Below are 22,884 nucleotides of genomic sequence, written 5' to 3'. Positions count from 1 at the left end.
GTGTAAATGTTAATAAGTTAACCAATGCAAGTATTAACCCGTGCAAGTTGTACCCTGTTTTGAATTTTCCCCAGGAGTGTGATCAAGAGGACGAATCGGCAACAATATCGGCGCTCTCTCTAGCAGCCACCATATCAGAAACAACAGTAGGCACGGCCCAACCCTTAAGATTAGTAACAAAGGCTCCTAGCGGAGGGACAGGTGAGGTCGTATCTACAGGTAAGTACGGCACCATACACTATGTTGAAACTGTTTCACCACAGGCTGTAGAATCTACACAGAATGATGTTGTTAGACTTAATCCTGTTAGGGTAATAGCAGTGCCAAATGGGAAAACGGACACTTCAGGAGTCACTCCTGTTAGGAACATTGCCATGTACAGCCCGTTTTCCCGAATGGAATTAAGAACCATAGTGTCTGAATTCCCTGACCCTAGGAAAGACTTAGTTGCTAGCCAAAAATACATCAGAGACCTAGGGAACACTTTAGAGCCAAATAACAAAGACTGGCAGATATTGCTGAGGGCATGTTTACCTTCTAATGTCGACGCAGCTCAATTTTTAGCTGACTGTGGATTAGATCAGGATGTACCTCTTACAGATGTGTACAACAAAGATAATGTAAAAAGGATAAGTTTACAGTTAAAGGAGTATTTTCCAGCTGTAGTTAAATGGAACAAGATTTTCTCCATTAAACAAAAAGAGTCAGAAACTGCTGCAGAATATTTTCACAGGGCATTACTAGAAATGGCAAAATATACAGGCATAGAGGACATTAAAACAAACATAAACCATCGAGAAGTAGCAGTATCTGTACTAATGGATGGTTTAAAAGAAGCATTAAAGACAAGGGTACAGACCACGCAACCATGTTGGCGAGGTCTGTCGGTGGCTACTTTGAGAGAGGCTGCTATTGATCACGACCGGAATATCACCAGACACAGGGAACTACAAGGTGATAAATTAATGGCCGTAAGTATACAGGCCCTGACCACAAGGCAGCCTTTGTATAAATCACCAAACCCTGTGGGTAAGTCAAATGTGGTAACTTGTTATTCTTGTCATAGACAGGGACACATGGCACGAGACTGTAGAGTGAAAAATTCACAAAACTCATACCAACCCCCTAGACAACGACACGACACACGATATTGGGATCAGGGTCCGCAGAAACGGAGTTATGAGCCACATGCAGGGGAAACAAAAAGATACCCCCCGAACAGAGACTGGCACGCCTCTGGTAGTTCCCAGTTAACTCCGTCACAAGTAGTTGCTGCCAGCGGGATTCAGGGAGGTCACCATACCCAATAGGGGTGTGGCCATACCTGTAATCTGCAGCCAGTGAAATTGATTGCAAATCCTGGAAGGGAACCCGAAATTGCAATAAATGTAGCTGGTAAATCATTAAACTTTCTTGTAGATACGGGGGCGGCCAAATCAGTGATAAATTCGACAGTGGGCATGAGAACCACTGGTAAGACAATTCCAGCCATAGGAGTAACGGGAGTAGTCCAGCACTACCCTGTTAGCAAACCAGCCGAGATTACAATAGGGCCTTTACATACCAAGCATTCCTTTTTGCTGGCTGCATCGGCACCGACTAATCTCCTGGGAAGAGATTTATTGTGTAAAATGGGGTGCGTCATTTATTGTACTCCTGAAGGTGTATTCTTGGACATAACTGAGAATCACGCTCAGGAAGTGCCAGACATGTTAGACTCCCCATCAAAATTAATGTCACATACCATTATGACAAATAGGACTCCATCCCAAGTAGAAGAAATGACATCCCAGATACCAGAGTCACTGTGGACTAAAGACGGACAAGACACTGGATTAATGGCAAACGTAGCTCCGGTAGTTGTACAAGTAAAAGATGGTAGGATAGCTCCAAAAATCCCACAGTACCCTCTGAAGCCAGAGGTGGAGTTAGGAGTTTACCCAGTAATAGAGCGCTTGCTACAACAGGGCATTCTGGTAAGAACATCCAGCACTGCCAATAGTCCCATCTTCCCTGTGAAAAAGAATGGGGGGAGGGGATACCGGCTAGTGCAGGATCTAAGGGGGATTAACAAAATAGTTGAGAGTCAGTTCCCCGTAGTGCCAAATCCAGCTGTCATCCTTATGCAAATCCCTCCCACTGCGAAATTTTTCACTGTTATTGACCTCTGCTCCGCTTTCTTTTCGGTACCTCTGCACCCTGACAGCCAATATTTGTTTGCATTTACATACAGAGGAGTCCAATACACATGGACTCGATTACCACAAGGTTTCATAGATAGTCCAAGTATATTTTCTCAGGCTTTGCATGATTGTTTACAGTCTTTCCAACCAGGGAGTGGATCAATATTGATACAGTACGTGGATGATTTACTACTGTGTTCAGATTCATTGGAAGCCTCCCTGAAGGATACGAAACAGCTCCTGTTTCATCTTTCAGACACAGGACACAAGGTTTCCAAAGACAAGTTGCAATTATGCCAAATTAAAGTAAAATATTTGGGACACTGTCTAACACAAGGACTGAGACACCTGACCGCTGATAGAATTGAAGCAATTAGAGACATGACTCTGCCACAAACCCAGCAACAGATCAGAACGTTTTTAGGAATGTGTGGGTATTGCCGTAACTGGATCCCAGGATTTTCCATTCTAGCATTACCTTTGCAGGAGATGGTTTCCTCAAACAAACCTGTTCGGATTTCGCACACAGACGAGTCCGAGATGGCATTTGAGAGACTTAAACAGTGCCTAACGCAGGCACCAGCATTAGGTATGCCAGACTATGTGAAACCCTTTGAGCTGTACGGAACAGAAAGTGCTGGTTGCGCGGCAGGCGTCTTAACCCAAAAGCATGGTGATGCCAGCAAGCCAGTAGCATACTACAGCGCTCAGCTAGATACGGTAGCGCGATCCCTCCCCACATGCTTGCGAAGCGTTGCTGCGATAGCATTGCTAGTAACGAAAAGCGAAGATGTAGTGCTAGGTCACAACCTCACAATTCATACACCACATGCAGTGTCAGCCTTGCTAAATTCTGCCCAAACCAGGCACGTCTCATCAGCGCGGTTTACAAGATGGGAATTGGCACTAACGGCCCCCGTAAACATCACCATAAGGAGATGCAGTGCATTAAATCCTGCAACATATCTCCCAGGTGTGCCTGGACAGGCACAAAGGGTGGAGGATGAGAGTGGTGGGGAAGGAGGATTTAATACAAAGGAGGACACACATGATTGTATGGAATATTTGACCCAAAATTTTACCGCAAGGCCTGACATCAGTGACAACCCACTGGAAGATGTAGATCTAACTTTCTACACGGACGGTAGTTGTCACAGACAGTCAGACTCGGGAGACTTGTGTACTGGATACGCAGTCGTAGATGACCAAGGCACCATAGAAGCTGAACCGCTAGGCCCACCTCACTCAGCCCAGGTTGCTGAACTGGTCGCCCTAACCAGAGCATGTGAATTGGCTAAGGGCAAATCAGCCAATATCTACACCGACTCTAGATACGCATTCGGGGTAGTCCATGATTTCGGAGCCCTATGGCGCCTCAGAAACTTCATGACGGCAGCTGGTACACCGGTAGCGCATGCAGCTCACATAAAAAGGCTTCTAACAGCGATACAGGAACCCGACAGAGTGGCTGTTATCAAGTGTAAAGCACACACATATAGCCAGGACCCAGTATCACTTGGTAACAGCCGAGCAGACGAAGCAGCTAAGTTAGCAGCTGGTACCCCCAGACAGACAGACACCACACAATTGATGGTATTTAATACCATCAACACACAGAAGTTGTGTGAAATGCAAAATTTGTGTTCCACACAGGAAAAGTCAGTCTGGAAGGCAAAGGGATATGGCCAGGAGTCCTCAGGACTCTGGACGGATGGACAAGGTAAACCAGTGGCCCCCAGAGCATATCTTCCATGTTTAGCTGAGGCAGCACACGGGCTGACTCATCTGGGCAAGGAGGGAATGTGCAAGTTGGTAAGAGCATATTGGTGCGCCCCAGGATTTTCATCTCATGCGAGTAAGAGAGCAATGTCATGCCTTACCTGTCTGAGAAAGAATATCGGAAAGGCAATACCAACAGAACCATCTCATATCCCACCTACAGGTGGCCCTTTTCAGGTAATACAGATTGACTTTATTCAATTACCCCCTTGTCGAAATTTGAAATATGTACTTGTTTGTATAGATGTATTCTCAAATTGGGTCGAAGCATTTCCGGCGGCCACAAACACCGCTATGTTTACTGCTAAGAAAATTGTGCAGGAATTTGTATGTAGATATGGTATCCCTAGAATAATCGAAAGTGATAGGGGTACCCATTTTACAGGTGATGTCTTTCAAGGAATGTGTAAGTTGATGGGAATTGATAGCAAGCTGCACACTCCATACCGTCCACAGGCGAGTGCGAAGGTGGAAAGAGTGAACAGCACTATTAAAAATAAACTGAGCAAAGTTATGGCGGAGACAGGATTGACATGGCCAGAAGCTTTACCCATTGTACTATACAGCATCAGAACCACTCCCAGGTCCCCTCTTAGTCTGTCTCCCTTTGAAATTTTGTTTGGTCGACAACCGCATGTTATGATTAACCCTCAGGATGATTTGAGGTGTAACAGTGAAGTGACTGTGAAGTGCCTGGTTGGCATGGGTAAACAGCTAAGGAATCAAAATGATAATTTGAAGTTGGTGATTCCTGATTTACCAGATAGTGGTTGTCATGACATTGAGCCTGGGGATTATGTGGTGGTGCGGAGTTTTCTGCGCTCAGGTTGCCTTGTTGACAGATGGGAAGGACCATACCAAGTCTTATTGACTAGCACTACTGCATTGAAGGTTGCCGAGAGAGAGACTTGGGTTCATTCGTCCCACTGTAAGAAGGTTGCTGATCCAGAGAGGTCCCGTGATAAGGAACAGACGGTAGAGGAAGTTGTATCACTGGAGTGTCTGTTCCAGGAGGACTGAGGCGGCACCTGAGCATCAGAAAATCATAAGATCAAAAGCAGTTGTCGATTCCCTGTTCCCTTTTATTGTTTTTCTCCACTTCCCATCCCCTCTCCCTCAAATTATTTTTTCCCCCTTCTCATTCTTCTCCATTTCCTCCTACAAGATGGACTTGCCCCAAGAGACTGTGATCCGGATTTTCCTGTTGACCATGATGTTGACCAGAGCAGTCTGTTCCGGCGAGAGTACCATGGAGGTCGAGAGAGGTTCTGGAATGGGTTCTGATGACAAAGATGGAGGCGTAGTTTTCCAAGAACAACTTAATCAACAAGTAAAGGCGAGTATCAGAAAACGATCCGATAGTATTGACAATAGAAGGAATTGTGAAGGATTGTTAGCTGAAGAAAACTGTATCTGTAGGCTCTGTGACAACGTAGTTGAGGATGGGTGCATTAAGAAATGCCAATCCAGTTTTAATATCCACATGGACCGGCATCCATTGAGTGACTATCACTCCTTAGTGGGTAGTGTGTTAAATCAAACAGATTGTTGGGTATGCTCTCAAGTACCTCAAGGTCATAGCAAATCAGGACTAGTACCATTTCCTTTAACGGTAGGGGAGGTACTTGAGCTAAAGGGTGGGAGACCGGTGGACAGGAGGTTTAATATCTCCAGTCCTCCTAGTTTGAAGCTCCACCAATATCATGTGGATAGATCCCTAATATGTTTTAACATTTCCAATCCCCGAAAGCCGGGAAATTGGGAAGTGTCATGGAGTAACCAAACCATGACCTTTTCATATAGAGCAGATAGAATGCCGACAGATACAGAACTTATACGCCACATAGCCAGTAGAGAAAAATCTTTCCGATATAGGTATACCCTAGGAAGTAGGATTACGAGAGTTGGAGAGGTATCACCAGGATACTGTGCACATATCGTACAAACTGATACGTGTACTAGACAGATGGGAGAATTAGGGGTAGGAGATTTCACATGGAGGATGTGTAATATGGTTATGTCCTACTCCGTCCCATATGTTCTCCCCGATGATGCATATTTCATATGCGGGAGGAAGGCGTATAAGTGGCTTGCCCCAAACTCTGAAGGATTGTGTTATATTGGAAAAGTACTGCCTGAGATAATGACTGTATCACATGCCAAAATGAAAGATATACACCGTGTTGCCCAAGCTCCTTATACTCATACTCATTACGAGCACGTAGTTAAACGGCACCTGATAGAAAGAACAGAGCATCCGGCCTCTGACATGATCCATGAATCCACCGGGATTCAGTTTCTACTTGCGTTAGACATCACTCGCACCGCTAGAGGAGTGTTGAATTATAAATACATATCTGCGCTCGCAAATTTATTAGACAATATCACAGAAATGTATGATGACACGTTTAGGTATACTGGAAGAGAACTTCAAGCTTACAAAACAGAACTGGTTCAGCATAGAATGGTTCTTAATTATCTCACAGCAGTGACAGGTGGATATTGTGTCACACTGGCAACGCAGTACGGCGTGAAATGTTGCACATATATTACAAATAGTACCGAGGACCCGGTCGAGGTCATAGACCAAATGATGGACGATATTCTCCAATTAAAGTGGGAATTTCGCAGGAGACACAATCTCACTCTTGCTGCTGTGGGTAATGAGCTGACTGGTTGGGTGTCATGGTTGAACCCGCGAAATTGGTTCTCTGGTTTAGGAGAATGGGCTCAAGGAGTCATAATGGATGTTGGGAAGTTTCTCTTATGTATCTTAGGTGTTGTCATATCGATTGGCTTGGTATTTAGATGCGGTCAGGCTTTAATGAAGTGCAAACGTCGTACCAGGGTAATGAGTCTAAGGAGTGAGGAAATTGTAATTCCAATGGATGTGATTTATGACCCAACGGTAGAAACAATGATGTGATGAAAATGCGATTATACGGTCCGTTTCTTTCACCTGTTTTTCCGTTTTCTCCAAGGTGAAAAGACCCACTTTTGACAAGGAATTTGATGAGCCTGTATATAGACAACTGATGGATTAAAGAAGAAGTTTTGACAACCTTATACACAGATATTTGATGAACTATGCCATAGACCCCCAGTTTCCCTAGAAATTAAAAATTACGCTAGCCCAACACTTTTGTAAGTCTATGGACATTGACAAAGCTTTTGCTCACACCTATTGGCAAAAGCCCAAAGAAGACTGCATTCAACAGACACAGAACAAGACTTCAACCGACAAATGTTCATTAACCTGACATAGAATACCACTGCATTTACCATAATTGTGTCTTATCTTCATCTCTACAACCTTCAGGTAATGACACACATAGTCGATAGGGAATACAGGCACAGATATCAGCAATCACATATTCCCCCATTCATGTATCATCAACTAAAATGTGCTTCCCCATTTTGTTACAACCACAGCCGAAAAGAGCTCGGTAAAGTTTAACAGCCCATCCACAGACCCGTACCACGGGATAAGAAGGAATTCAAATGTATACTTCGCAATACCTCGAAGCTTGATTTAAAACACGTACGGCACGATGATACATGACCCCCCAAACATGGATTCATACACACATGCTTCTGCTATCTCACTAGGTCATACCCTTTTTCCTACCTTCTCCTCTCCTCCCTTACCCAATCATGGAAATGTATTTACACTTGACATATATTTTTCTCGTTTTGAAATGTTTTAGGAAGTGGCAGTTAATGTTGACTGCCAAAGGGTGGACTGTCAAAGTCAGAAAAATATCACTATGCACACTGCCATATTTGCACCTCATACATGTCCGCTCTGCGCATGCGTACGCTCTCCCGTGCGTGCGCATACCCGCTGTTACGTGCACCCGCAGGCGCACGGCATGTGCATTTACGGTAGAGTTTATGTGTGCGTAGCGTGCGACTCAATCGTTACATATTTTAACCATATAATGTATTTTGTAGATCATGGTCCCTTTGATAGATTCTGAAAGTTTAGTTAATGTAGCATGTTCATGGACAGAGAGATCCCTCTTTGTCTGATACAAAGGGTCAGACAAGGATTATACAGTGGTGTTTAGTATCCATCGGAAGAGTATTTAATTAGCAATATTCCGGTGTTGGTTTGAAGCGGATTAATCGCTCGTGCGAATAGTTATGGACATAAGAAGTTTATGTCCATTTACTATTATTTGCACTTACTTATCCATGCGGCGGGAAACCTAGTTTCCCACCCACCTGAGCAGTTGGAAATGGTCTCAGCCCACCTGTATGAATCAACCTATGACCTCTTGTTATAATGCGAAGACGAATTCCTGTGTCCAATGAACAATGAGATTGTAGGGACCATTGAATTGCATTGTGTGTGGGGCATAAATAGACAAGCCGATGATATCCAGCGCACTCTCTTCAACGGTTCTCATTGCTGATAATCGGGAGCTGGATATCGAGGCGCATGCGATCGTTCCCCTTGTGCGTAAGTTTTTCTCCGCAATCATATTGTTTTTCTTGTTATTCTGAGCCATATCTCTCTATCTCTCTCTCTCTCTCTCTCTCTCTTCCTCTTTCTCTCTCGTATTCCCTTAAACGTAATAGTATTGTATTGTATTTCCTGTGTAGTTATCTGGTTAGTTAGTCTATGTTATATTGTAGTGTATGACTTGTACTGTATTATTCTTTTTGCAAGTATAACATTCATATAAGGCGTTAGACCCTAAGCCCGGTAGTTGTGTATTTCTTATAGTATTAAGTATTCTCAGAGCGTCGGTGACGCTCGAACAGCTTTTAAGTTAATAAGGTTACACTGTGTTGCATCTACACCCTATCTCTACACTAAGGTTTTACTGCATATTACATTGTTTATGGTTTAGATATAAAGGTTTAACATTGTGAGCGTCTGCGCCGCTGGTGATCTCCTCGTGGTCCCGAGCGTCCGCTACGCTATAGCGAACCATTACGTTAGTCGGCAGCCAATAGCGTGCCTGCCTGTGATCTCTTGGCCGTGAGCGAACGTGACGCTTGAGCGTCTCGACCACGGCTAAGCGATTGTTACGCAACGTGCGTACCCTTACGGTACTCCGTACGTCAATAGCGTACAGTGTTCTTAGACCTCTTAAAGGGTTTTAAATAAGATAAATATTTAGCTTTATCACTTTCCTGGCCAGAATAAGTGTGGGAATGATTTCATTGGGAATACCCTTACGGGCTAGGATCTGGCGCTCAACAGCCATGCCGTCAAACGCAGCCGCGGTAAGTCTTGATAAACTAACAGCCCCTGCTGAAGCAGGTCCTCTCAAAGAGGAAGAGGCCGAGGATCTTCCAGTAATAACTCCTGAAGAACTGGATACCAAGCCCTCCTTGGCCAGTCTGGAGCAATGAGGATTGCTCGAACCCTTGTTCTTTTGACAATCTTGAGAACTTTGGTTATAGTGGAAGTGGAAGGAACAGATACACCGACTGAAACACCCACTGGGTCACCAGTGCATCTACTGCTATTGCTTGTGGGTCTCTCGACCTGGAACAATATTTCTGAAGCTTCTTGTTGAGACGTGATGCCATTATATCTACTTGAGGAACGTCCCAATGACTTGCTACCTCCGCAAAGACTTCTGGGTGGAGGTCCCATTCTCCTGGATGGAGATCGTGTCTGCTGAGAAAGTCTGCTTCCCAGTTGTCCACTCCCGGAATGAAAATTGCTGACAGAGCTTTTGCATGTCTTTCTGCCCAGAGGAGTATCTTTGTCACCTCTACCATTGCCGCTCTGCTTTTTGTTCCGCCTTGACGGTTTATGTAAGCTACTGCCGTTACATTGTCTGACCGGATCTGTATGGGATGACCTTGAAGAAGGTGTGCCGCTTGATGAAGGCAGTTGTACACAGCTCTCAACTCCAGAAGGTTTATGTGAAGGAGAGTTTCTTGACTTGACCATCTTCCTTGGAAGCTTTCCCCTTGCGTGACTGCTCCCCAACCTCGGGGACTTGCATTCGTGGTCACCAGGATCCAGGCCTGAATCCCGAACCTGCGTCCCTCCAGGAGGTGAGAACTTTGTAGCCATCACAGGAGCAAAATTCTGGCTTTCATTGACAAGATTATCCTTTGATGCATGTGGAGATGTGACCTGGACCACTTGTTCAGTAGGTCCCACTGGAAAACCCTGGCATGGAATCGGCCATATTGTAGCGCCTCGTAAGCCGCTACCATCTTCCCCAGCAGGCAAATGCACTGATGAATTGATACTCGTCATGGTCTCAGAATTTGTTTGACCATGCTCTGGATCTCCTGAGCCTTTTCCACCGGTAGAAATACTCTCTGTACTTCGGTGTCCAGTATCATTCCCAGAAATGATTACCTCATCGTTGGTTCCAATTGTGATTTTGGAAAGTTGATGATCCAACAGTGCTGTTGAAGCACCGTCAGGGATAATGCTATGTTCTGGACTAACTTTTCCCTGGACCTCGCTTTTATGAGGAGATCGTCCAAGTATGAAATTATGTTGACTCCTTGCTTGCGAAGGAGAACCATCATCTCCGCCATCACCTTGGTGAATATTCTCAGAGCCGTGTAGAGCCTGAAAGGTAATGTTTGGAAATGGTAGTGGCAGTCCTGAACCGCAAACCTCAGGTATGCTTGATGTGGAGGAAAAATGGGAACATGCAAGTAAGCATCCTTAATGTCCACTGATACCAGAAATTCCTTTTCTTCCAAGCTCCGCTCTCAGGGACTCCATCTTGAATTTGAACCTTTTCAAATAAAGATTCAGAGATTTTAGGTTTAAAATTGGTCTGACCGAGCCATCCGGCTTCGGCACTACAAACAGGCTTGAATAAAAACCTTGGTTCTTTTGTTCGGCAGGAACCAAGGAAATTACTTTGTCTTGACATAATTTCTGTATTGCGTTGAGCACATTTGCGCTGTCCTGAACAGAAACTGGCAAGGCTGCTTTGAAAAATCAGCATGGGGAAGGTCTTGAAATTCCAACCTGTAACACTGGGATACTATCTGTAATATCCAAGGATCCAGATCTGAGTGAACCCAGACCTGGCTGAAAAACAGTAGACGTGCCCCCACCCGATCGTACTGGCGCATGGGAGCCCCAGCGTCATGCTGTGGCTTTAGCAGAAGTAGTTGTTGACTTCTGCTCCTGCGAGCCTGATGGTGTTCTTCCTCTCCCTCTTCCTGCGAAGAAAAGGGGTACCCTTTGCCTTTTTGTACTTGTTGGGCCAAAAGGACTGCATAGTATGAGAATGATATACTTTTCTAGCCGGTGCAGCTGCCGACGGCAGAAATGCTGATTTGCCAGATGTAGTAGTTGATATCATGGCATCCAGCTTTTCACCAAAGAGGGCCTCACCATTATAGGGGAGCGCCTCAATATTTCTTTTGGATTCTGCGTCAGCATTCCATTGGTGGATCCAGAGTGCCCTGCGGGCTGAAATCGCCATAGCAGAGGATCTTGAACCCAGTAAGCCAACATCCTTCATAGCCTCAACTAAGTAACCGGCAGAATCTTTGATATGACCTAGAATTAGAAGCATATCATCTTTATCGACAGTGTCAATATTAACAATCAAGTTGTCTGCCCATTTTTCTTTTAATGAAGCTGACCCTGGGGCAGGCAAAAATAAGAATTTACTTACCGATAATTCTATTTCTCGTAGTCCGTAGTGGATGCTGGGAACTCCGTAAGGACCATGGGGAATAGCGGCTCCGCAGGAGACTGGGCACAAAAGTAAAGCTTTAGGACTACCTGGTGTGCACTGGCTCCTCCCCCTATGACCCTCCTCCAAGCCTCAGTTAGGATACTGTGCCCGGACGAGCGTACACAATAAGGAAGGATTTTGAATCCCGGGTAAGACTCATACCAGCCACACCAATCACACCGTCCAACCTGTGATCTGAACCCAGTTAACAGCATGATAACAGAGGAGCCTCTGAAAAGATAGCTCACAACAATAATAACCCGATTTTTGTAACAATAACTATGTACAAGTATTGCAGACAATCCGCACTTGGGATGGGCGCCCAGCATCCACTACGGACTACGAGAAATAGAATTATCGGTAAGTAAATTCTTATTTTCTCTGACGTCCTAGTGGATGCTGGGAACTCCGTAAGGACCATGGGGATTATACCAAAGCTCCCAAACGGGCGGGAGAGTGCGGATGACTCTGCAGCACCGAATGAGAGAACTCCAGGTCCTCCTCAGCCAGGGTATCAAATTTGTAGAATTTAGCAAACGTGTTTGCCCCTGACCAAGTAGCTGCTCGGCAAAGTTGTAAAGCCGAGACCCCTCGGGCAGCCGCCCAAGATGAGCCCACCTTCCTTGTGGAATGGGCTTTTACAGATTTTGGCTGTGGCAGGCCTGCCACAGAATGTGCAAGCTGAATTGTACTACAAATCCAACGAGCAATAGTCTGCTTAGAAGCAGGAGCACCCAGCTTGTTGGGTGCATACAGGATAAACAGCGAGTCAGATTTTCTGACTCCAGCCGTCCTGGAAACATATATTTTCAGGGCCCTGACTACGTCCAGCAACTTGGAGTCCTCCAAGTCCCGAGTAGCCGCAGGTACCACAATAGGCTGGTTCAAGTGAAACGCTGACACCACCTTAGGGAGAAATTGAGGACGAGTCCTCAATTCTGCCCTGTCCGTATGAAATATTAGGTAAGGGCTTTTATAGGATAAAGCCGCCAATTCTGAGACACGCCTGGCTGAAGCCAGGGCCAACAGCATTGCCACTTTCCATGTGAGATATTTTAAGTCCACAGTGGTGAGTGGTTCAAACCAATGTGATTTTAGGAACCCCAAAACTACATTGAGATCCCAAGGTGCCACTGGAGGCACAAAAGGAGGCTGTATATGCAGTACCCCCTTGACAAACGTCTGAACTTCAGGAACTGAAGCCAGTTCTTTCTGGAAGAAAATCGACGGCCGAAATTTGAACCTTAATGGACCCTAATTTTAGGCCCATAGACAGTCCTGTTTGCAGGAAATGCAGGAAACGACCCAGTTGAAATTCCTCTGTAGGGGCCTTCCTGGCCTCGCACCACGCAACATATTTACGCCAAATACGGTGATAATGCTGTACGGTTACATCCTTCCTGGCTTTGATCAGGGTAGGGATGACTTCATCCGGAATGCCTTTTTCCTTCAGGATCCGGCGTTCAACCGCCATGCCGTCAAACGCAGCCGCGGTAAGTCTTGGAACAGACAGGGTCCCTGCTGGAGCAGGTCCTTTCTTAGAGGTAGAGGCCACGGGTCCTCTGTGAGCATCTCTTGAAGTTCCGGGTACCAAGTCCTTCTTGGCCAATCCGGAGCCACGAGTATAGTCCTTACTCCTCTCCTTCTTATGATTCTCAGTACCTTGGGTATGAGAGGCAGAGGAGGGAACACATACACTGACTGGTACACCCACGGTGTTACCAGAGCGTCCACAGCTATTGCCTGAGGGTCCCTTGACCTGGCGCAATACCTGTCTAGTTTTTTGTTGAGGCGGGACGCCATCATGTCCACCTTTGGTTTCTCCCAACGGTTCACAATCATGTGGAAGACTTCTGGGTGAAGTCCCCACTCTCCCGGGTGGAGGTCGTGTCTGCTGAGGAAGTCTGCTTCCCAGTTGTCCACTCCCGGAATGAACACTGCTGACAGTGCTATCACATGATTTTCCGCCCAGCGAAGAATCCTTGCAACTTCTGCCATTGCCCTCCTGCTTCTTGTGCCGCCCTGTCTGTTTACGTGGGCGACTGCCGTGATGTTGTCTGACTGGATCAGCACCGGCTGACCTTGAAGCAGAGGTCTTGCTAGGCTTAGAGCATTGTAGATGGCCCTTAGCTCCAGGATATTTATGTGAAGTGATGTCTCCAGGCTTGACCACAAGCCCTGGAAATTTCTTCCCTGTGTGACTGCTCCCCAGCCTCTCAGGCTGGCATCCGTGGTCACCAGGACCCAGTCCTGAATGCCGAATCTGCGGCCCTCTAGAAGATGAGCACTCTGCAACCACCACAGGAGAGACACCCTTGTCCTTGGTGACAAGATTATCCGCTGATGCATCTGAAGATGCGACCCGGACCATTTGTCTAGCAGATCCCACTGGAAGGTTCTTGCGTGGAATCTGCCGAATGGGATTGCTTCGTAAGAAGCCACCATCTTTCCCAGGACCCTTGTGCATTGATGCACTGAGACTTGGCCTGGTTTTAGGAGATTTCTGACTAGTTCGGATAACCCCCTGGCTTTCTCCTCCGGGAGAAACACCTTTTTCTGGACTGTGTCCAGGATCATCCCTAGGAATAGAAGTCGTGTCGTCGGGATCAGCTGCGATTTTGGAATATTGAGAATCCAACCGTGCTGGCGCAGCACTATCTGAGATAGTGCTACTCCGACTTCCAACTGTTCCCTGGATCTTGCCCTTATCAGGAGATCGTCCAAGTAAGGGATAACTAAAACTCCCTTCCTTCGAAGGAGTATCATCATTTCGGCCATTACCTTGGTAAAGACCCGGGGTGCCGTGGACAATCCAAACGGCAGCGTCTGAAACTGATAGTGACAGTTCTGTACCACAAACCTGAGGTACCCTTGGTGAGAAGGGTAAATTGGGACATGTAGGTAAGCATCTTTGATGTCCAGAGACACCATATAGTCCCCTTCTTCCAGGTTTGCTATCACTGCTCTGAGTGACTCCATCTTGAATTTGAACCTTTGTATGTAAGTGTTCAAGGATTTTAGGTTTAAAATTGGTCTCACCGAGCCGTCCGGCTTCGGTACCACAAATAGTGTGGAATAGTACCCCGTTCCCTGTTGTAGGAGGGGTACCTTGATTATCACCTGCTGGGAATATAGCTTGTGAATGGCCTCCAATACTGCCTCCCTGTCTGAGGGAGACGTCGGTAAAGCAGACTTTAGAAAACGGCGAGGGGGAGACGTCTCGAATTCCAATTTGTACCCCTGAGATACCACCTGAAGGATCCAGGGGTCCACTTGCGAGTGGGCCCACTGCGCACTGAACTTCTTGAGACGGGCCCCCACCGTGCCTGAGTCCGCTTGTAAAGCCCCAGCGTCATGCTGAGGACTTTGCGGAGGCGGGAGAGGGCTTTTGTTCCTGGGAACTGGCTGTTTGTTGCAGCCTTTTTCCTCTCCCTCTGCCACGGGGCAGAAATGAGGCGCCTTTTGCCCGCTTGCCCTTATGGGGCCGAAAGGACTGCGCCTGATAATATGGCGTCTTCTTAGGTTGAGAAGCTACCTGGGGTAAAAATGTGGATTTTCCAGCAGTTGCCGTGGCTACCAGGTCTGATAGACCTACCCCAAATAACTCCTCCCCCTTATAAGGCAATACTTCCATGTGCCTTTTAGAATCCGCATCACCTGACCACTGCCGCGTCCATAAACCTCTTCTTGCAGAAATGGACAGCGCGCTAACTCTTGATGCCAGCCGGCAAATATCCCTCTGTGCATCACGCATATATAGAAATGCATCCTTCAAATGCTCTATAGTCAGTAATATACTGTCCCTATCTAGGGTATCAATATTTTCAGTCAGGGAATCCGACCACGCCAGGCCCGCACTGCACATCCAGGCTGAGGCGATTGCTGGTCGCAGTATAACACCCGTGTGAGTGTATATACATTTTAGGATATTCTCCAGCTTTCTATCGGCAGGTTCCTTTAGGGCGGCCGTATAAGGAGAGGGTAGTGCTACCTGTTTAGACAAGCGTGTGAGCGCTTTATCCACCCTAGGGGGTGTTTCCCAACGTGCCCTATCCTCTGGCGGGAAAGGGTACGATGCCAATAACCTTTTAGGAATTATCAGTTTTTTATCGGGGGAAACCCACGCCTCATCACACACTTCATTTAATTCCTCGGATACAGGAAAAACTACAGGCAGTTTTTTCTCACCAAACATAATACCCTTTTTAGTGGTACTTGTATTATCAGAGATATGCAATACATTTTTCATTGCTTCAATCATGTAACGTGTGGCCCTAGTGGAAGTCACGTTTGTCTCCTCATCATCGACACTGGAGTCAGTATCTGTGTCTGCCATTTGAGGTAACGGGCGTTTTAAAGCCTCTGATGGCGTTTGAGACCCCTGGACAGGCACAAACTGAGTAGCCGGCTGTCTCATGTCGTCAACTGTCTGTCGTAAAGAGCTGACACTGTCACGCAATTCCTTCCATAAGCTCATCCACTCAGGTGTCGACTCCCTAGGGGGTGACAACTCTATAATAGGCAATTGCTCCGCCTCCATCTCATTTTCCTCCTCAAACATGTCGACACAATCGTACCGACACACCGCACACACACAGGGAATGCTCTGATAGAGGACAGGACCCCACTAGCCCTTTGGGGAGACAGAGGGAGAGTATGCCAGCACACACCAGAGCGCTATATATAGACAGGAATACCACTATAAAATGTGCTTTTCCCTTTATAGCTGCTGTTAGTATTAAAACTGCGCCAAATTAGTGCCCCCCTCTCTTTTTTACCCTTTTCTGTAGTGCAGGACTGCAGGGGAGAGTCAGGGAGACGTCCTTCCAGCGGAGCTGTGATGGAAAATGGCGCCCGTGTGCTGAGGAGATAGGCTCCGCCCCCTTCTCGGCGGCCTTTTCTCCCGCTTTTTGGTGAGTTCTGGCAGGGGTTAAAATACATCCATATAGCCCTGGAGGTTACATGTGGTGTATTTATGCCAGCCAAGGTGTTTACATTGCTGCTCAGGGCGCCCCCCCCTAGCGCCCTGCACCCTCAGTGACCGAAGTGTGAAGTGTGCCTGAGTAACAATGGCGCACAGCTGCAGTGCTGTGCGCTACCTTGTTGAAGACTGATGTCTTCTGCCGCCGATTTTTCCGGACCTCTTCTTGCTTCTGGCTCTGTAAGGGGGCCGGCGGCGCGGCTCTGGGACCGAGCTCCGAGGCTGGGCCTGTGTTCGGTCCCTCTGGAGCTAATGGTGTCCAGTAGCCTAAGAAGCCCAAGCTACCACCACTTAGGTAGGTTCGCTTCTTCTCCCCTTAGTCCCTCGATGCAGTGAGCCTGTTGCCAGCAGGTCTCACTGAAAATAAAAAACCTAAAACTAAACTTTCACTAAGAAGCTCAGGAGAGCCCCTAGTGTGCACCCTTCTCGGCCGGGCACAAAAATCTAACTGAGGCTTGGAGGAGGGTCATAGGGGGAGGAGCCAGTGCACACCAGGTAGTCCTAAAGCTTTACTTTTGTGCCCAGTCTCCTGCGGAGCCGCTATTCCCCATGGTCCTTACGGAGTTCCCAGCATCCACTAGGACGTCAGAGAAATGATTTTCTTCGACAACCTAGAGACTGAGGTGTCTACCATTGGGGGCGACTCCCACTTACGCCTGTCGTCTTCAGGGAAAGGGTATGCTACCCGCAACCTTCTAGGAATAGCAAACTTCTTTTCCGGGTTAGACCAGGATTCTTCAAAGAATGCATTTAAGTCCTTAGACGGAGGAAAAGTCACCACCTATTTTTTATTTAATTTAATATAATCTTTTTCCTCAGGTGCAGGTGTTGTGTCAGTAGACTCTAACACCTCTTTTATAGCGACTATCATACATTGAATGCTCTTAGCTAGTTTGGGGTCTACCCCTCTCAAATCCCCAGTGTCGACATCAGTGTCGGAATCCGTGTCAGTGTCCCTTTACATAATCTGGGCCAGAGACCTTTTCTGGGAATTGGAGGGGTCCCGAGTGGATGACGTGGAGGAATCAGCAAACAGTGCATCCTCCACAGACTGTCTCCAATATTTTGTCTGTTGTTCAGACTCAGAGAATTTCTTTGCCAGTTTAGACATATTACTCTGCAACATTCTCACCCACACCAGCTCAGAACACTCTTGTGCATCCAAAATGGGTTCCTCTAGGGAAGAGCTTTCTCTAGAAATGGTACACACTTGTATAGCCACACCACTCTTACACAGGGGAGCTATTGGGGACAGATCTACCCTAATGTCTGTCAGAGGGACCCAGAGGGATTTGCCAGTCCACGCCATGCGCCCTATATGTATTGCATACAATATACACAACCACAGCGCTGTTTTCCAATATGAAGTCTTCAGACCTCAATACAATATGTGCTCCCCTCCCCTTCTATAACAACCTGGTACTTGTATCAGCGATGTGTGAGGAGAAGCAGCGTTCAGGACCAGCACTCTGGCGTCTCTGCAGGAGAAAATGGCGCACAATGAGTGTTACTGGCAAGTCTGAGGAGAAGCCCCGCCTCCCTGTAATGGCGCGATTCTACCTCAGTGATTAAAATATTTATACTGGCAGGGGTATGTACATCAGCGGCTCACATGTATGTACTGCTATGCCAGTGAGAGTAAGGATTTTATCGAGTCCCCCAGGGCGCCCCCCCCCCCCCCCCCGCGCGCTCTGCACCCTTGTGCTGAGAGACATGTTTCTGCGCAGCGCCCTGCGCTGCGCTGGTACCTTTACGCCGCCATGATGACAGGAGGACCCCTCTCTGCAGGTCTTCGGTAAATACTCACCAGCCTTCTGACTTCTGGCTCTGTTAGGGGGTGGCGGCAGTGCTGTGGGAGTGAGCAGCAGCCAGGCAAGGGCTGAGTTCAGTACCCTTCAGGAGCTAATGGTGTCCTGTCAGCGGAAGCAGAGCCATTGAACTAATTGAGAAGTTGGTTCCTACTTCCTCCCCTAAGTCCCACGAAGCAGGGAAGCTGTTGCCAGCAGCTTCCCTGTAAAATAAAAAACCTAACAAAGGGGGTAATTCCGAGTTGATCGCAGCAGGAACTTTGTTAGCAGTTGGGCAAAACCATGTGCACTGCAGGGGAGGCAGATATAACATGTGCAGAGAGAGTTAAAGTTGGGTGGGTTATTTTGTTTCTGTGCAGGGTAAATACTGGCTGCTTTATTTTTACACTGCAATTTAGATTGCAGATTGAACACACCACACCCAAATCTAACTCTCTCTGCACATGTTATATCTGCCTCCCCTGCAGTGCACATGGTTTTGCCCAACTGCTAACAAAGTTCCTGCTGCGATCAACTTAGAATTACCCCCAAAGTCTTTTCCAGCAGAACTCTGTAGAGCTCCACTGGTGTGCATCCAGTCTCCCGGGCACATATTCTAAACTGGAGTCTGGAGAAGGGGCATAGAGGGAGGAGCCAGTTCACACTGTTAAAAAGTCTTAAAGTGCCGAAGGCTCCTGCAGAACCGTCTATACCCCATGGTACTAAAATGGACCCCAGCATCCTCTAGGACGTAAGAGAAATAGTGTTAATATCCAAAGCAGCAGATGGTTAATCAATCAAGCTCCACCTCCATCAGAGGGTAAATGGAGATTATATAAATTTGTAAGCAAAAATAGACATCTAAAAATCTGGATGGTAAACGGGATCTGTATATCCCTGAGAGCAATCAGAATCAGGAATTAAAAATGAAAACTGGTTAGGGGGAGATGTGTAGTTCTCTATGACAGAAATTGCACATCTCTAGATTTGTTGTTGTTTTTAAAGAAATAATTTTTTATATGTGGTTTTTGTGATTTGCAGAACACCTGCCGTGTGTGATTTTTTTTGTATGTGCAAATAATGAATTATACTTTTTAATATAAATTGTTTCCGTGTATGCATTGTGCAATATCCTCTCTGATAACCAGCAGCGCTTTATTTTTGTATATGTGTTTTTTTCTCTAAAAATTGGCGTCTCCAGTTAACTCCTTTAAAGCTAACTGAGAAAAAGGATAATATATAGATAGTGCTCTGGGAACATTATCAGCACCTGTATATTCTTTTTATTTTTCTGTTTATGTGTAGTGTGTGTGTATTAATTACTGGCCGCACTGTCCTGGGTGCATCGATGGTGAAACCTCATCCCGGCTCCACCTCTTAATGCATGCCCTCCCACTTGTGCTCTCTCTCTATCCTCGTGTGCCACGTCCACGCTGCAGCCCGTGTTCCTCTTAGGAGGAGGAGGATGACGACGATTCTGAGTTCTGTAAGGGGCATAACTACTGTGTGGGAATTGTGTAAGTGGCACAACTGCAGTGGGCATTGTGTAAGGGGCATATCTACTGTGTGGGCATTGTGTAAGGAGCACAACTACTTTGTGGGCATGGTTTAAGGGGCACAACTACTGTGTGGTCATTGGGTAAGGGGCACAACTGCAGTGGGCACTGCGTAAGGCGCACTACTACTATAGTCATTGCGTAAGGGGCACAACTGCCGTGGGCATTGCGTAAGGGGCACTACTACTATGGTCATTGCGTAAGGGGCACAAATACTGTGGGCATTGTGTAAGGGGCACAACTGCAGTGGGCATTGTGTATGGAGCACATCTACTGTGTGGGCACTGTGTAAGGGGCACAACTACTGTGGGGGCACTGTGTAAGGGGCACAACTACAGTGTGGGCATTGTGCAAGGGGTACAACTGCAGTGGGCTACTACTGTGTGGTTTAACGTGAATAAGGGGTACTTATATGTGGCGCAACGTGAATTTGGAGGGTGGGGCCCAAATTACTGCCTTGCCCTAGTTTTGGTAAATCAGGGACGTAAAGCATCCCTAAATGTATTAAGGGCCTGATTCATTCCTGCTCGCTGTAGTGCGTTTTCGCACAGTGGGCGAGCAGGTCCTAACTGCGCATGCACAGCAATGCGCACGCACGTCGGACAACAACAGAGGGCATCGCCGGTACGCGACAGGATGGTGCGAAAAATCCGATCGCAAAGTGATTGACAGGAGGAGGCTGTTTGTGGGTGGTAACTGACTGTTTATTGGGAGTGTCTGGAAAAACGCAGGCATGCCCAAGTGTTTTTCAGGGAGGGTGTCTGACGTCAGCCCCAGCCCCGATCAGCCTGTTCTGATCGCACTGTAGGAGTAAGTCCTAGGCTGCGCAGAGAGTGCACACACTGGATTTTTGTAGCTCGGTGTACAAATGTGATCACACACTTGTACGGCGAATAAGGGGGCTAGTTCAGACCTGATCGTAGATGTGCCAAATTTAGCACATCTACGATCAGTCACACTGACATGCGGGGGGACGCCCAGCACAGAGCTAGTCAGCCCCGCATGTCAATCCCTGCCCCGTCGCACAAGTACAAAAGCGCTTTTGTACTTCAGCAGTAGCTCCCAGCCAGCGCAGCTCCTGCGCGCTGGCGGGGAGCTACTTGACGCTGCCCGGGTCGCAGTGGCTGCGTGTGATGTCACGCAGCTGCTGAGGACCGCCTCCCCAACGGTCAGGCGTGCCCGGACCGCACCCCCTAAACGGCCAAATGCCGCCGGCATGCCCCCTCCATCCAAGTGACCGCCTCTGCCTGTCAATCAGGCAGAGGCGATTACAGGGCTATGACAGCCGTCGGCGCCGCATGCGCAGTTCAGACCTGATTGCCGTTGTGTGAAAACACACAGCACCGATCAGGTCTGAATCACCCCAAAGGTCTGAATCACCACTTAAATTCAAAATGCGATGCATGATGCACCCCACCCAGGTCTCTCTGCTGTAATCCCTGTAAGTACGTCCTGGGCATCCTTAACATCTGCAGGCATAGGGGTACCCGCATATATTCTTTGATAAACTGGATGGCTCAAGGCAATAGCCAGGAAAAGTAAGAAAAGCCGCTCTTACTACACAGCGACGTCACTTACTGCTGTACAGAGCCCAGCACCACACGCCACGGGAACCCCAAAGGGGCGTAAACTCTCCATCACAGCTCCAGCACACGGGCGCGCACACCGCCCCACACACAACACAAGCGGGGACGAGCTGCTGCTTTCACTTTCCTTTTCCAGGTGCGGCGTCCATTTTACAGGAATCGGCGGAGAAGGAGGAAGTCGCGCAGCCGCCGCAGAGAGCAGGAAGACCCCAGTGTGTGCCCAGCAGCAGCAGCGGTGCCAGGCGTGCGTGGCTCCGGGATTACAAGTAACATATAGGACCATGGCTGACGGGACACCAGCCGCGTACGGCCCTACCACAGAGCCCAACCCCAAGAAAGCGTCCTGGTACAGCGGCATACAGCTTCCCCGGCTACATCTGGCACTGAAAGTCTCACAACTGGTGAGTATTATGCCTGCTGGTGTGATGCAGCCATTACCCTCTCTGCCCAGCCTGTGTGCCATACCCAGCGCTCTCTGGCTGTGTACACAGTGGGCAGGGCGTGCACTTACATTAAAACTACTGGCAAGTTAAGTGAATAACAGTGACACCTGTATATTAGGCAACAAGTGATAGTTCTTGAAGTTGATGTGTTGGAAGTAGAAAAAGTGGTAATGTAAAGGTGCATACACACTGGGTGTTTTTGCCCAGCGTGTATGCTGGGCAATGATTTTGAGCGTAGCTGGCAGGAAAATAACTAGGTGCATACATACACACTGAGCTATTTTCCTGTGCCAGCGATGTTGGGTGTGGTGGTGAAACACTTTCCACAGTAGGGGACTGTGGAAAGTGCTTCACTCGGCTGTTCAAACAGCCCCGACCGATGGTGGCGGCCAGCGATGATGCGGGAGTGCGCATCATCGCTCACCTCCCGGCCATACACACTGGCCAAGTTTGAGCTGAAAGTAGCAAAAAATGCCAAAAGTGAGCTACTTTGAGCTCAAAATCGCCCAGTGTGTATGGTCCTTAAGTATCTGAGCAACTTTGACAATGGCTAAATTGTGATTGCTAGTCTAATGGGTCAGAACATCTCTAAAATGGTAGGTCTTGTGGGGTGGTCCCGATATGCAGTGATTTGTACCTACCAAAAGTGGTCCAAGGAAGAACAACCAGTGAACTGGCGAAGTGGTCATGGGCACCCAACACTCGTTGCTGTATATTGGGCTGGTGAGCTGCAGACTAGTCAGAGTGCCCATGTTGACACTTGGTCCACCTCTGAAAGTTCTACAGTGGGCACATTAGTGTCAGACCTGGACCATGGAGCAGTGGAATAAGGTGGCCTTGTTTGATGAATCATGTTTTTTGTTTACATTGTGTGATGGGCA

At 47.5% G+C, this 22,884-nt stretch overlaps 1 protein-coding gene and 1 long non-coding RNA gene across 3 annotated transcripts in view; one reads left to right on the top strand and one right to left on the bottom strand.

Annotated features, from left to right (window-relative positions):
* LOC134927592 (uncharacterized) overlaps positions 1–21,641 on the bottom strand; it is a 137,081-nt gene extending 115,440 nt beyond the window's left edge. For both annotated transcript variants that reach the window (XR_010177679.1, XR_010177680.1), the window contains exon 1: positions 21,553–21,641. This is a non-coding gene — a long non-coding RNA (uncharacterized LOC134927592). The remainder of the gene's footprint in view (positions 1–21,552) is intronic.
* A 200-nt stretch (positions 21,642–21,841) lies between these two features.
* The window catches only part of CMTM6 (CKLF like MARVEL transmembrane domain containing 6), a 135,614-nt gene continuing 134,571 nt past the window's right edge, over positions 21,842–22,884 (top strand). Inside the window, exon 1 of the mRNA XM_063922298.1 lies at positions 21,842–21,961. Coding sequence (XP_063778368.1) covers positions 21,842–21,961 — 120 coding nt within the window. The remainder of the gene's footprint in view (positions 21,962–22,884) is intronic.

Source organism: Pseudophryne corroboree, chromosome 5 (assembly GCF_028390025.1).
Source record: "Pseudophryne corroboree isolate aPseCor3 chromosome 5, aPseCor3.hap2, whole genome shotgun sequence".
Classification (NCBI taxonomy): domain Eukaryota; kingdom Metazoa; phylum Chordata; class Amphibia; order Anura; family Myobatrachidae; genus Pseudophryne; species Pseudophryne corroboree.
The sequence above is the reverse complement of the archived record's forward strand: the minus strand, read 5'-3'. Positions and strand labels throughout refer to the sequence as shown.